At 44.5% G+C, this 16,411-nt stretch overlaps 1 protein-coding gene across 2 annotated transcripts in view; it reads right to left on the bottom strand.

The window, feature by feature from the left end:
* LOC119388129 (hemicentin-2) overlaps nt 1-13,907 on the bottom strand; it is a 282,504-nt gene extending 268,597 nt beyond the window's left edge. For both annotated transcript variants that reach the window (XM_037655779.1, XM_037655778.2), the window contains exon 1: nt 13,289-13,907. In XM_037655779.1, coding sequence (XP_037511707.1) covers nt 13,289-13,427 — 139 coding nt within the window. In that variant the 5' untranslated portion in view covers nt 13,428-13,907. The remainder of the gene's footprint in view (nt 1-13,288) is intronic.
* Nucleotides 13,908-16,411: the final 2,504 nt, after the last annotated feature.

Below are 16,411 nucleotides of genomic sequence, written 5' to 3'. Positions count from 1 at the left end.
CCCGACCATCGCCACGCCGCGTCAGCACTAGTCGAGAGTATAGTTCTGGAAACATAGATTCTTTAAAAAATGATCAATGGTGAGGAAGGAAGGAATGAATAATGGAAGGAATTAGGAAAGGAAGGAAGGAAGGAGGGAAGGAAGGAAGGAAGGAAGGAACAAGTGCAAAGACAGGGAGGTTAGCCAGTTCCTAGACCGGCTGGCTACCCTGTGCTTGGGGAAAGGGTAAGAGGAATAAAAGATGATAGAAAAGAGATGTTACAAAAAAGGAGAGCGAGAAAAGAAAAAAGAAAAAAAAAGAAAAAAAAAGAAGGCGAATATGACACTACTTAGAGTCTGTCTTTAAGAGCAGTCGTCCGCAAGAAGCGCAGTAATGCTTTCAAACCCTTCTGTGCTGACGAAGGACTCGGCCAAGGTCCCAGAACACTTTGTTCCGACAAAGGGTGGTTATCAAGTTTATCTAACGCATTCGAAAGTTCTTGTTTGGAGCACTGAAACGGGAGACTCACACAGAACTGGCAGAAAGACAGGTAGGTTAGCTAGTTCACAGACCGGTTAGCTACCCTGCGCTGGGGAAAGGGGGTATAGGTTCTTGTGTCTGAACGAATCCGTGTCATAAACGTTGTGTACATACTAAGCAACACTTTCGTTCTGTATAATCTGTTCATTCTACGCAACACGCGTTTCCTTGCATCGTGTGTCACACAATCATGTCGCAACCCCTTATTGTTCCAATACCGCCCGAAGAGTTCAAACGCAACGCCACACGTTGCCATAACGGTCAATGCAACGCGCTTAGCGGGATACTGTCAGTTTTATTCTGCGACAAATGACACATAATTATGTGTGATTGCATTTAACTGAGCCAAAACAACTTCGGTCGATTTATCCTGTGCCTTAAGAAATTACACCGCATTCATCTCACATTACCATAACAGGCACCGAAATGTTCTCACTCGTAAACTCATCTCACAACAGGGAAGATGCGCAGAATCTGAAATCTCAAAGTTAACATCTTCTTTTGATATGGCCATGTTTCGAATCGAAATATTCATGTGTGAAGCGATGCCGCACAATTAAACTTTATATCCGACTTCTTATTTATTTATTTATTTATTTATTTATTTATTTATTTATTTATTTATTTAATTGCTTAGCGCTTTCAATTGTCGAGAACTTACAGATGGAAAGAAGTTACATAATGTATAAAAACAAGACAATAAATACAATGATATCGATATACATTTCCATGGAAACGTTGATAAAAAAGGCACTCAGAGTACTTGAACGTCACTTTTGCGAAATATCTTTTTTTGTGTGTGCTTCATTGCCTGATTGCAGTATTAAAAACTATGAAACAGGCTGTTTTCATTGCGATTTTTTTGAAATTTTTATTTCATCATTGTGTGATCATGACGCTCATTTTTTTTATTTCGCTGCGTTCAATGACGCGTGTGCGTGCATGCGTGGGAGTGTGTTTGTGTTTTAATGTGTGTGTGTGTGCATATGGGGGTGCGTGTGTGTGTTCGTGTGTGTGTGCGTGTGTGCGCGTGTGTACAATATGCATGCCTGGCTGTTAAGGAGGGAGCTTTTGTCTTTGCAATTAACGCTGGCAAATGAGATGTGAGAATGCCCCACAGAATGCCATATCAATCACATTGAATCCGTTTTTCCGCACAGCGTTAACGAAACAATGACAAACAGCTTGGCAGATGTCAACATGACACTAATGGAAAAAGGAGGTTATGGAGTCGGTAATCTATGTACTCCCATTGTACACACGAACTCAATACATTCGCGTGCAATTCGTTTGAAGAATGCTCGATAATGTCGACGAGCCTCGAGCATCTGACAGCCAGGAATAGATACCTCGAAAACGAAAAAAAAAATAACAGCGGTCAGCCATGTAAAGCGCACCTGGTCACCGCTATGGCCTCGACCGCGTCGCAGGAAGGCGGCCGTTTGTTTGCCGCGATGACATAAAGGCCGCTTCCTCTCGCAGCGACGTGACACAGAAACTTCCAGGGCCCCCAGGTCGTGCCATGCAGAAGCGCCTGTTTGCGCACAGGAAAAGGGGTGCAATAAATTGCGGCCATCTTCCGAGACCATAACGTCCAAAGCAAGCCGAACGCGCTCGAAAGCAAATAAACAGGAAGCGCGAGGGGAAGGCTGAGGTCGAGGTGCAAGCTCTGGAGTGGAAGGCGCATTCAATCTCGCGAAGAGGTCAGCCGCGGCACGCGTGCTACCTGTCCATTTAAAGCAGCGTCGCTGTCATGCTAGCCAACAGAAAAGCTATGGGTGCATAAAAAACAGCTCCGGAGTAGCTGCATGCGTCAGTGCCGCCCTGATGAGCGTCGCATAGCCCGCGTGTTCTTTCATTTCTTTAATCGCACGATTCGTAGCGTTGTGTACTCGAATCCTTCGTCGTGTCTTGTTTGCGGCACGATTCGCCTGCCTGACCGAGATACGGCTAAAAGGTTTATGAGAAAGACCGTTGCGTTATCCCAACAGTTTTTTTGTGTATTAAGTCCTTACAACCTTCTGCGAAACCTGAAGTACAAATGCGATTCATGCCATGCTCTAACCAAATGATGTGGTTTTATTTCCACAAAGTGTCGTATTTTCTAGAGATTTACTAGAACCTCAGACAATATATCTGCCCTACATATTGACCCACACTTCTCAAGGAAGGCTATCGATTGATATGAAAGCTTGGGCTGGGAGACCTTAAGTTAAACAGACACAGGCGGAACCCGGGAAAACAAGGGACTTCGTGGTTTGGAGTGGGGGCAACATTTGAGAATGGCGAACAGTGTGTGGCTGTTATTGTCGTCGTTACCGGTATTCACGTCGACATGTAAAAACATCTGAAAGCGTCAAACAAAAGTGGGCCAGCAAGTGTATATCAGTAAGGATGCCACGTCCATCCGCTTAAAAAGAATAGAGAATGAGCGAACAAAATAGACTAGGAAAGAGGAAGAGGAGGAAGGCACAGAAATGAAAAAAAAAATGAGCAAGGCATAACGCAACAAATCAACGTCGCACGTCCCTTATGCATTTGCATAAGACTTGTCGAAGGGGACAGTCACCTCCTGTTTCTTCTGAGTCGATTGTACTGATTTCTGAGTCGATTGTACATCATAGGTTCTTCAGCACAGAAATATTTATACCATTATACCCTTCGCAGAATATGCAACTTGAAAGAGCACTAAGCAGAAACTCCATAATGAATGACCTTTCGTTCCTTCATAGCAAATACAGGGGAATTGGCGGCATAGAATACTTACACGGCTATGTTCCTTGGGACGTTTTGCGCCGAACCTCCCTGATAAACAAAACGGGTAGGATTGTGTTTTTTTTTCTGCTCCATGAACTGAGTTCTATTTTTTGTGTCAGTCAAACAGGCTCCTGTAAGTTGTTTAAGGAGTGCACTTGGATATCAAGTGATATTTTAAAAAGTGGGGAACGTAAAATAACGAGTAAAAGAGGAAGGAAATGCGTAAATCGCAAGAGCCGCCCGTGGCGCCTCTAGGGCGCCACGGGCGGCTCTAGAGTGGGCGGCTCTAAACCGTACAAGTGGACTCGTCGGGATCGGCGTTCATCGTCCGTACACGACGACCCCGATGGTAGGCGCCAAGAGACAAAAATAAAGAGAAATTGGGGGTAAGAGGCTTGAGCGGTCTTAGAATAACAGACCCCAGCTACGAGAGGAGCATTCCGAGGTGCTGGCGTCCGGCAAGACACACGAGCCAGAACAGAGCGCGGCTGCGTTCCGACAACAAAAGGATGGGGCGCCGTCCACCCACCACCTGCAGGCCGACTTCCTCGGCCCAAGCAGCCTTGAGCATGGCGAAAGGCCCGGCTGTGCGAGCAGGCCCCGCTAACCGCGCTGACCGTAAACGTCGCGCAGAACCGGGAGCCGGACTCGAAGAGAAGAAAATGTGCGTGCGTAAAACTTGCGGGGTCGCTTCCCGGCCGTAAACCGTTTTGCGCTTGTGACTGCTGCCCCGTACCTTGGACCGTTTATTCTTTCAGCGCCATAGTTTTGCGCTCAGTCTGTGAGGATACAGAAAGCTGCGGATGAACTACGCAAGAAGAATGAAATATAAGAAAGAGGTGCAGGACAAAATTTGAGAAAAGGCTCGCTTCCAGACGTTATCATTCTTTGCTTCTTTTTTTCCTTCGTTCTTCATCTTGGCGGAACTTAATATTGCATTTTTGGTGTTTCCTTTACATTTCTTCCATAGTTCTGTGATATTGTCCCTTTGCTGGTTACTTATATTTTCTTGTTAGCGTTTTTTTTTTGTTTCTCTAGTTTCTCTTTTTCTCTCGCGCACGTTTAGAATTTTCGGTGGCGTAGTAGCGTCGGAATGAAAATAGAACTGTTCACAGAAGAGAATATATACACGAACGCATCGCAGATCAAGAGAGCAAGGACAACGAATGCTTTTGACCCGCGACCCTATTTGACGTTTGTTTAGAACATGCAGCTCACAAACGCTTGTTTTCTTTTGCATTCAAATCCTACTTCTGGCGATTTACGGCACTGCGTATTTTCCTTGGAAAGACTTTCTCTTTGTTGCCAGTGGTTCCTCGAATTCACACACTTTGTTTGTTTATGTTGGACATAGAGCTTTCAAGGCCTTTGTCCTACTTTTAACGGCAAATATCAAACAGTTGTTTTGTTTTCCCAAGCGAATGCAGCGGTTTCGCGAAACTTCTGTTCCGTTCGGAGAACATAAATCAAAACTTTATTGATCTTTTTTGAAGACTGATGCAGGTAATCACCCGCAGCCCTTTTTTTTTTTTTTTTTGGTGAGGGCGAGCCTTTCCATCTCGAAGGAAAACACAGTGAGCATCATGGGGATGCAATTATTGGAGATTACCTCGAATTTCCTCGCATTTCTTTTTTTTATAGTAATTTCTCTGTGTAAATTTGCATATCCAGGCGTTCCGGGATTTATTTGCGATGAACCGAGTCTATATGAGAGTGGAGAAAGGATCGAAATAATGTAATATGGCAGCGCACATTAAAAACAGGGAAGGTACACAATAAGTACGGAGCGCAAGAGCTGAACCGCAAATGTCAATTTATTGCTCGAGAATGAGATGCATATATAAGCATACCAAGGCATGCCGATAAAGAAAAACCAATCTGACATGAGAGTGAATTGAGATTTTAGTAGTAGTAGTAGTAGTAGTAGTAGTAGTAGTAGTAGTAGTAGTAGTAGTAGTAGTAGTAGTAGTAATAGTAGTAGTAGTAGTAGTAGTAGCAGCAGTAGTAGTAGTAGTAGTAGTAGTAGTAGTAGTAGTAGTAGTAGTAGTAGTAGTAGTAGTAGTAGTAAACAACTTTATTGAGGTCTTGGATTATAAGTGACAAAATTACGATATGATTATTAGATACGCTGTAGTGGGGGACCCAGGATCAATTTCGGCCATCTAGTGTTCTTTGTCTGCATAAATGCAAATACATAGGGGTTGTCCCATTTTGCGTCCATCGAAGTGCGGCCTCCGTGGCCGGAAATCGATCCCACGCTCTCGAACAGGCTCCTCACGTGCCTTTAAGCTGCCACGGCGAATAATCGAAAGTACAAAACAGAACAGGTGCATATGTGGTCCTTCAGTCGCTTTACCTGACACAGGTGCAAGCCTTTATGTATCTGAAGACGACATGCCGTCTTCGGAGCAGACAATCCTGGAACACCGGCGCAAACAGACGACGCAAAGGAACTCGGTCGACACATTACTGAAGTTGTTACGTGGCACTGGCCTATTAGCAAGCCCATTAGAGTTAAAAGACAGTTGAGTTGAGAGACAGATTAAAGTTGTTGCGTGCACATTCGCTATAACATGCTGCTTGGAAAACTTTCAGAGTGGATGGTATGAGGTGTGCGGTAGCTGTCACTCCAAAGATAAATTCATCTTGCAAATCACATTGGGAACATTGCAGGGACATATATTGATCACTCCTATCATGACTGTCAGGATCACTGCACCAAGACAGCGCATTACCTTTAATTATACTAAGCATCTGGGATCGACCAAGTTTATTGGACGAACCGCACTCAATTAAAGAATGAGGCAAGGATCCAAAGAAACTTCCCCCGTGAAGTATAACAACGCTCGGCTAGCTTGCGAGATATACGGATATAAATTGAACAAAATATAGCGTATCGTCTAAATCAGGGGCCTCATACATGTGGGCCGCGGGCCGCATGTGGCACGGCCCACACACACAAGCCCGTCTTCATCCCACATTTTTTTAGAGGCGAAAGCCTTAGATGCCTCATCAAACGCGAAAATTGACCGTCGACAGCGTCAACACGAGCAATGCAAAAAATCATTATCACGTGATGACATCATCATATGACGTCATCATGACGACACAACTCGCCACAGTTTGTGACGTCACTGTGATGTCATCATGACGTCATATAAATTGACGCCCTATGATGACGTCATCACGTGACATTATCGCTTGCTCAAAGGTTCGCCGATGACAGAGGCGGTGCAAAACAAGGTGAGGTGTAGAAAGTTTACAATGCCTCATATCTTAGAGGCAATGAAAAACACCTTAGTTGAATAACGCTTTCGGAGGTGGGCGCGGGAGGACCATTACATAGATAAGAATAAAAAGAAGAACACGGCATTCGCATTCGAGTCAACTGAGGCGGATGCCTATGGGACCCTGTGAGTTTTTTTCTTAAGAAGCATGTTTGTGAAGTACGCAGACGTGTCTGGTCTCAAGCATTCTTTCGTGAGGAATCTCATCCGGTCACTATGTATTGAAAAATAACCGTAGAACAAAAACTCTATATTTCAGAATTGGCGCCCAGATTTCAGTCATTATAATGATCTGTACTGATACATTTCTCGGAACTTGACGTCAAATCCCTTCAGAAATGATCCATATATGAGACATGGTATCTAGATATGAGGAAGACCTTCGTTCAAAAGGCAACGTTAGCTGGCATTATGCTCAAGCTGCCCCAACCCTCCCCCCGCTTTTGCCTTCACCATCCCAACCCATCGGGAGACTAAATTTCGGGACTGCGGCCCGCTAGCTGAATTGAGTTTGAGGCCCCCGGTCTAAGCGCTACAGTGAATTTTCTTCCATTGCGCTTGTTGTGCTGGCCACGCAAGAATTTCTCGCTCCGTCCTACAGCTTATACTTACGCTGAAACCCTTTAGTTCTTTGCGTAACTGACCTAAAACCCTACCGAGATAATCGCCCACACACTTGCGCACCCCCTCATGTCAATAAGCCGCAATGTCAGCCATACACACTGTCCTAAACTGCACATCTAATGTACCTCGGCGTGCAGCTTTTTATCGCTCGTTGAATTCCCGCAAGATGGCGTGCGCGGCTCCTATTACGCGCTGGGGGCAACCGGATACTCCGTTCGCAATATCCAAACACTTTCCGTTTTCGAGTCCTCGCTCCCAGCATTCTGCGTCATAAGTCACCTGCTTGCCTTTCTGTGCCTATCTTTTTTTTTCCTCCAATCACGCGGGTACCTTGCGCCGCTATAGCCAACCATTTTGCTTGTGTGACTGCACGTGCTTGTCACTTGCGAGCGGGTAACTTGATAGCGCTGCCTCGCTACAGCAGGCGCCTAAACACGCAACCGTCCCAGCCCTTTAGCCTCTTCCATTTGCAGTGGCGGCGCTTTTAGTTTCTCTGCAATGCGCCTCGCCACTGGTTAGGCAACTGCCTCGGGTGCCCCGGAGATTATCCTCAGGTCTTGTGCTGCTTAAACGCTGACAAGGCGCGAAGTGGTTTTGTGTTGTTTTTGCTTCAGTTGCCTGCAATGACAAAAATATTCTTCCTCAAAAAATGGAAAACATGGATGTCGGTATTTAGTGCTACTTTCTTTTAGAGCAACCGTGAAAGCTGCGTGGCACTAACTATACGTTACATAAACATGCCTTTCTCTCTGTGTAGTCTCCTACAGCGGTGGAAATCTAATCAAGCAAACTTAATGATTATCGCCTAAACTTAAGTCTCGCTTAACCAGACTTAAGGAGTTTGTTACAAAGATAGCATAACGGACGCGACCATGTAGCGTATTGTTAACGTTACTTTTAAGTTCAATCTCGCTTGGCACCTACATTTAGGGATTTAATCTTAACTAACTATTACTTGAATACGCTGCCAGCATCTGCCTAAAAAAAAGTGCCGTGTAGGTAACCTCAGGCTATACACAATTTGCAGCCACCTGTAAGATAAGTTAACCTCGTGAAAAAAATAGTTTTATTTAGTATATATATATATATATATATATATATATATATATATATATATATATATATATATATATATATATATATATATATATATATATATATATAGAGAGAGAGAGAGAGAGAGAGAGAGAGAGAGAGAGAGTTTAAAGCAATGTAGAGGAATTTAGTAGCGAAGCTGTTGTAGCTCGCCATAGTTTGTGCGGTGTCACCAGAAAAACGTCTTCATGAACCGGCACGCGCTCTCTTCGTTCTCTTCTTCATCGTCGTCGTCGTCCTCATCTTCTGCTTCGCTCCTAAAACACAAGCGCAGATTTCTCCGGCGCGGGATGCAATAACTCTGATGGGCTAGACGACGAGTACAGAAAGAGAGAAAGAAAGAGAAATAAAGATAGAGAGAAAGAAAGAGAAATAAAGACAGAGAGAGAGAGAAACTCTAGGGGAAAAGATCTTCGCGAGGCGAGATTCGAACCCGCGTACACACCATCCGAAGGCGAGCGGCTAACAGAGCTCTACATAGCCTTGTTTAGTACAGTATAGAAAGGGGGTGGACAGATGTGAGGTAGAGGAGGAGGAAAAGGAGGAGAGGAGAGAGTAAAATATACCATAGAAAGATAGAGAGAAACAGAGAGAATGAAAGGCAGAAAGGAAAAGAAGGAGAGAAAGAGAGAGAATCAAAGAAAGAGGGAAAAAGATATAGAGAGCGAGAGAAAGAGATAGAAACAGGAAGCGAAAAATACAGAGATAGAGAGAAAGAAATGGAAGATTGAGAAAGGAAGATAGAAAGATCGATAAAGAGAAAGAAATGAGAGAGAGAAAGGAAGAGAAAAATAGAGAGGTGAGGGTAAGGAGGAGGGGAACGCCACCAGCTCCGCTGATACCTCAGTCTTCGCGCCACTAGTGCGGAGCCGACCTAATTTTTTTTTTAATTCTAATCTCGCGTTACCCACTCTGATGTGGATGCCATCCTTTAGCTTTAGGAAAGCCACTCTGGGTATTTTTTTGTTACAGCTCATTGCTACTCCGACGCTACTGGCGTACGCACACCCGATCTATTTGATTAACACGCGCAGAAGCCTTAAAGAACCGTGAAAATAAGCGGTACATAGCAATACTATACCCGCCGGGGGGGAGGGGGTCTAGTGGTTATGGTGCTTTACTGCTGACCCGAAGGTCGCGGGATCGAATCCCGGCCGCGGCGGCCGCATTTTGATGGAGGCGAAATGCTTGACGCCCGTGTACTTAGATATAGGTGCACGTTAAAGAACACCAGATGGTCAAAATTTCCGGAGCCGTCCACTACGGCGTCCCTCGTAATAATATCGTGGTTTTGGAACGTAAAACCCCAACAAGTATTAGTAGCAGTAGCCTATCGTTTGTACGAACGTATTCAAGCTATGTGAATTCTAAATGGTCACGTATGACCCATGGGTGACATCGTTCACTTAACAGCGCGGAGTGCATTACTTTGCAAGGATCATCATCATCACGAGCACCAAGATTGTTGTTGCTGTCGTTTCAAAGCATGCAATTCACAAAGAAAAAAAGAAAGCAAGGAGCAAGTCCCTGTCAGGTGCTATCAGAAGGGACGTAACGCTTGCACTCTGCTCAACGAAACTGTACACAGCCATAGAAATGTCCAGTATACTGATACTGATGCAGTATACTGATGAAGTCCAGTATACTGATGCAAGGCTATGAATATCTAACTAAACATGATAACAGTACCAGCAGCAATGACTGTAGGGCACCTACAGACAGTAACGACTCGTCATCATGAGTCACGAGTAAGTTTCGACCAGCCGCCAATTCCCTGTATGCCTGTGAGGAGACGCTTGAACACATTCTATGCCACTGCCCATCATACCAAGCTCAACGACGCAGTATCGAAGTCAAGCTCCGTCACCTGGACTCAAGACCGCTGACAGAAAAGAAGATCTTGGGACCTTGGCCTACGGTCTCGCATACGCGCAAGGCCACGAAAGCCCTCTTGTGCTTCTTGAGGACCACCGGACTTGACGAGCGCCTGTGAACTAACAGCGCGAGTTCGTGTTGTGTGGTTTCAAACCGTTCATCCATCCCTTTCTTACTCTACTTCTTTCTTCTTTACCCTTTCTTTTCTATTATTTCCCCTTCCCCCACCCCAAGTGCAGGATAGACAACCGAGCCAAAGCTTGGTTAACCTCCCTGTCTTTCTTCTTCGTATCTCTTTCTCTCTCTCTCTCCTGTACGCCTTCTTGAATGTCTTGCTGCAGATGTAAAAGGCCATTTAAAGCCATCGCTGAAGTGGCGTCGTATATTCAGTGCGTAAAATGGCGACACACGCTATTTCGTATGGGGAAACCAAAGGGAAAACGCACTTACGGAAGAGAAGTTTTGTGAATTCTGTCCGAGAAGCGCAGCAGAATATAATAGAAGAAATCGATTGTGTAAAAAAAAAAATCAGAAAGAAGTGGAATACGAAAGTGTCCAGATATGGAATGTAGATAAACTGAACATACATTAATATCTGCAAAGCAAGGCCATAATACATCCAATGTTATATTTTTCTGCTCATCTTTTGGGCAGAAGGGTAAGGTAAGGCTTGCGTGCCGCAAGGCGAAAGACAATTCGTGCACCGATGCGCGCTATTCACACAGTTTTATTCCGTACACATGTTGTGTTCGGACTGGGAGCGTCGTTAACAGGTGATTCTCGTTAAGTATAACTGCTCATGTAAATTCGTGAGAACATTAGCAAAGCTTATGGTCACAGCATTGTTTCAGGGATTTCCAAGACCACGTTTACCTGCCTGTCACATCCGCAGAAAGAGCTACCTCTAGTCCAAGCAGCTAGCGCAAGCGTGGCTCAAACGTTTGAAATAAATCAGAACTCCCGCAAGCGCGGAAGCAACCGAAAAGCTGGGGCGTCATGACATAAGGGCAACAGAGAACGAAGTGGCTCGTCGATACGAAGCAAGGAAGAAATGACCATGGGACCCTAACATTGATTGCAGCATGCCTAGCGTGCACGTATAATTATCGTAATGAATAACTGAACAGGCTGGAGAGTAGATGCGATAAAAGGCTTTGGTCTGAACGCTTATGGCATTTGCTGGATCTCGCAACGACCCTCAGGTGTATATTCATGTTGTGCCTGCACGAAATTTAACTTCTCTATAGTCTTTAATGGTTCATAACGTTCTATAATATGAATAATGAAACGCAGTTTTCTCTGCACACACGCCAGATTTTCTGCAGCTTGTTATAAGCATAATGTGTGGAGGAATGTGTAGTTTGCATAGTTAATCGAGCCGTCATTTACCAGACAACGGCAAAATCAGAAGAAAGCGCTGTGAGCGTATGGCGAGCGAGGCCCGTATTGCATGGTTTCTTTTTTGAAATTTGTTCTTTCAATAAGTGTTGTCTATGCAATGTAGACAACATTAAATTAATATACGAGTTCCGCGAGACCTTTTCCGGCTCGTTAAGTTGCTTGTTCGCCAAATTGAAAAACTGTAAGTAAGGATGCACAAATATGAGTAAACACACATGGTTGCCTAGTGTGCAAGCTGAGCATTTATTCAAAATATCAAACGTTGCTTTGTTTTCAAAAAAGTTTAAGAAAAAAGAGCTCTCACTTCTGATTGCTCCGCAGATAATTTGTTTCCCGTTTTTTTATGACCACTCCGGGAAGGCTGGCATTTTTCGCCAAGCAACAATGCTATGTGATGCCATTTAACATCCTGCTTTACTATAACGCAGCAAACAAAACAGAGCGAAACAATTCAGCTTCCTTCCTATAACATGGTTCAAACACTAAATATAACGCCAAACTATAAAATTATGCACGCAAAATATGCACCCTTGTTTTTGTTTTTCGCATTCGCATCCCGTTTTTTGCCGTGCTTGAAGTTTACCACAGAGCCATTAGCGACATTAAAAATTCACTGGCAGCTAATTAGCGAAAAGCACTATCGCAGCAAGCCTGCCAAATGATGTTGGGGTTTCGATGAGCGGTGCGTTCTGAAATTACATTGCGTAAGATCTGCCGTTGGTATGCGCATAAAACATCGTCAGGGCACGCAACGGCTTTTTTTATATATTTCGTGATTGCGTCATCAGGGGTGAGAAGAAAAAAAAAACGCGCGCACGAAAATGGAATCCTTAATTAAATGGCAGCATCATCGACGTGCTCTGGACATTTATTGGAAGTGCCGGCCCAGCTTAGATGCCATTGGAAACGCAGGTTGAGTGCGCATACTACAAATGAACTAAATGCGTGCAAGAGATGAGTGACCACTTTGAATGGTGCTCTAATTGAACAGGCCTTGTTTGTGTGTCTTGAAACACATACGTTTCTAAGGTTTGCACTGGAGCATGGCTTTTTTATTGAAATAAAACTAAATGAAGGAATTGTTGCCGCCATTTCTTAGCGATGACTACCCATTTTTACTTGGTTATTAGCATTTGAATAAACATAAGAAGAAAGATATGATATTGCGTCGGGTGAGCTCAGAAGTTCTCGTTTCCACACAGCCTGGTAATGTTTGGCACACGCAAGAACTATGCCCACATGCGATGTAGTTTAGTCAGCACTCGGTCATTGCAGAGTTCAGAACAACGACATGTGATGCGTTGGAGGACACATACATAAGTTTCTTGTTGGAGAGTATCATGTTGGAGTTGCTTGTTGGAAGTACCAACCAAGCAAAGAAAGAAACAAACAAACAAGAAAAGCCTTCAGAGTACACTGTTCTCACGATTTGTAGAAAGGCATCTGTCTTTCCGGAGACGTTGCGAGAAGAGTCGATTGTATCATGAGCTAGAAAGCTTATATTTTGATCAAAGTGCCAGGATTTCTTAGTTCAATGAGTTACACTTAAAACCTGTTTGGTAAACGCCACAAAAATCGTAGACCACTGTTGAACTCATACCCATGACAAAATCGCGTAAGGTCATTTTCACTGGTTATATGACAAGTGAGTTGCAACATTCTCGCGAACTGGAGTACAGACGACAACCGATACCGCGATATCACGCATGCTGTGCGAGACTGCACTGACCTTGTGAGGCGAGCAAGACGACTCCCAGAAGAGTCCCAATAAGAAAGAAGACTGAAATCCTGGCATGCGATCCACCGACGAACGTCTTCCCAACAGTCACAGCGCCAGCAGACGCCGCTGCGGCACGACGACAATCCATGCTTTTCGTCGTCTTCTTTCTATTCCCGGCACCACCAGAGCGTATCTCTTGCGTAGTATAACTAGAATGTATCGTGGTACGAGTTAACCTGGGCTGAAAAGCATGCTTTCTCACAGCACCAGTGAAAAAAAAAACAAAAACAAAACAAAGTTATAGAGTCACAGATTCGCCCGGGTCGAACCAAACAGAACACCGATCTCGCACTTTCAAATCACACCCACGTCACAGTCGGCTTCGCCACAAAGCACTTTTCTTTTCAAATCTCCCGCTGTCTCTATTCAAGGTCAGTAGAAGCAGTTGCGGCCTCTAGAAGTAGAAACCACGGTAGTCGTCGTTTCAATTCGTCGCAATTCCGCCGCCAGACCACGATCACAGTCAACAACAGAGCAGGTGGAATTTCGCCGCAACTGGCGGTGCGAGGCTTCCGGACGAAGGGGCAGTCTTGCCTCGTGCGGTGGTACCGACAAGAGACGCGATCGACAAATGAGCGTCGGTGGCGTCGCGCAGCGGCAGCGCGGCGCAACTGGACCGATACGTCACGGGCCCACGTGACAGGCACGAAGCCAATGGCGAAGGCGACTAGTAAGAGAGAGAGCGAGAGGGAGATTGGTGCGGCAGCGAAGACCCGGCGTTGGAACTCCGGCTGGGGGAGAAGAACACGGTGGGTCCCGTCGAGTAGGAGATGTGGCAGGATGTGGATCTTTGGAGAACTACCGGCCCCCTCCGAATGCGAAGGCCTTCGGAGGAGAACCGGGTTTTCGCGTGATTGTGCGAGCTGTCGTCGCCGCGGCTCGGCATTGTTCTATGATTCATGAGTGGCCAACACCTCCCAGTGACACAAGACAAAAAAAGAAAGAGCTTACACTTTATATTGTGTGCGACCTCCTACTACACGAGCGGACACACGGGATTCGCTAGAAAAAATATTGGCAGCGCACGTTGATAAGCCATAGCGCAGTTTTTAAATAGCCATGTAAATATATGCATACAGTTTTCCTCGGTGAACTTCGCATTCTCTGACCTCGATTCTATTTAGAACAAGATATTTTCATCCCTCATTCAGTCGACTAGTGCCGCGCCGCCCTCATCGCCAGAGTTGTACATTTGGTGCTAGTGATAATAAGAACAATGGGAACGAATGTAAAAATGAATGTTTCGTTGCCTGGGGTGAGCTCCCGAAACGTCCAACAGAAAGTTTCATGGGGCAGGAACCATGCATTCGACTGAGAACGACCCAGTAATTTAATGAGTCTCTCATGAAAATATAGGCATTCGCCTGCGCTCTCTTTAGCGAAGCCTAAATGGACCGTGGCTTTTTAAAGTGGCAGGGATGTAGGCCATGGCACGAAGAGAAATGATTAGGAGTTTAGCTGCATGTCAATTCACTCGGCTCTTAAGAAAAAAAAAACTCACAGGGTGCCTTACGCATTCGCCGAAGACGACTCGAAGGCGAAATCCATCTTCTTTTTCTTATCAGTCTATGTTTTGATCCTCCTCCGATCCCCTGCGAAAGCTTTATACACCTAACGTGGTTTCGCAACGTCTCCAGAAGTGCCACCTTTGACCATGCGACAATTTGATGACGTCATCACGTGACGTCACGTTATGTAATATCATAGTGACGTCATGACGACGCCTTATGGTGACGCAATCGCGGGATGATTTTCTGCATCACTCATGTTGATACTGGCGGCGCCGACGCCGACGGTCAATCTTTCCGTTTGATAAGGCATCTAAGGCATTTGCCTTTAAAAAAAAAAACAACACTGAGTCTAGCAAGTTATGTCACTTTGTATAAAAATAATCATTTAGCACAGGAATCCACGAGCAAAAAACCATCGTCCCCGTTGTGAGCTTGGTAGTATATAGCTTCTGGGCCAATGCCTACCTTGTGTTGCCTCACTGGCGTTTGGGAAATGATAGGATGACGCCACATGTTTATGTCCAAGTATGTGTGCAGAATGACACGCAAGAAAGCACTGCAGGACTTCATTTCAGCGGTCTTTCGCAATAAGATTGACGGAAAGCTTTCCAACGAACTCGTACACGCAACCTACCGTCGTTCCAGTATTCACTTGCACGAATACTCAACAGACTTGTTTGCGTTGCGATCATTCCCTCAACATTGCAAAAAATTGCACTAGCGCTATTACGCGATGGACACATCGCGTTCTTATCTCAGAGTTAGGTATTGCATGCAAATGCATGGTGAAACAAAGTTCACTCCGGAACGATGTTTTTTTCTCTCGATCGAATAATCCATAGCACGTGACCGGCGCAGAAGGGACGTCAACACTGACAGCAACATATACAGACAGCGCTACAATTTATGGAATGACAGAAATGTTTGCAGGGGCAGATTAAGTTATTTTCGTCAAAATGCAAACGTCTGGCCATCATAAAAAAAGACAATAAAAGATAAGGTGGAAGGATGAGAATAAGAATGGCGACATAATTTATTTTTGGCGGCGATGTTTTCTCATGTCGCGTGATCGCCAAATCAACTTTCTTTTGCGGCTGTACGTGTGTAGGAGTTGAAGCTTCGATCACAAGAATATAGTGTTGGTGTGTCTTCGTACTTTTTATAGCCAAAAAAATTCAAGCAAGAAATACACTCCTTTATAATGGTCAATACTTGTCCACTTACCTTCAGTTTACTTATATACAGAAGATTGAATTGGACGAAAAATGCAGGTTGGGCGCTGTACAGTTCCGGTTTTAAGTGCGAACCATTTCTTAGCGAACCTTTGGCACCTTGAGCGTTTCTATCTATCTATCTATCTATCTATCTATCTATCTATCTATCTATCTATCTATCTATCTATCTATCTATCTATCTATCTATCTATCTATCTATCTATCTATCTATCTATCTATCTATCTATCTATCTATCTATCTATCTATCTATCTATCTATCTATCTATCTATCTATCTATCTATCTATCTATCTATCTATCTATCTATCTATCTATCTATCTATCTA

The sequence above is a fragment of the Rhipicephalus sanguineus genome, chromosome 3 (genome assembly GCF_013339695.2).
Source record: "Rhipicephalus sanguineus isolate Rsan-2018 chromosome 3, BIME_Rsan_1.4, whole genome shotgun sequence".
Taxonomy (NCBI): domain Eukaryota; kingdom Metazoa; phylum Arthropoda; class Arachnida; order Ixodida; family Ixodidae; genus Rhipicephalus; species Rhipicephalus sanguineus.
Note: the sequence above shows the minus strand (reverse complement) of the source record. Positions and strands in the feature narration are given on the sequence as shown.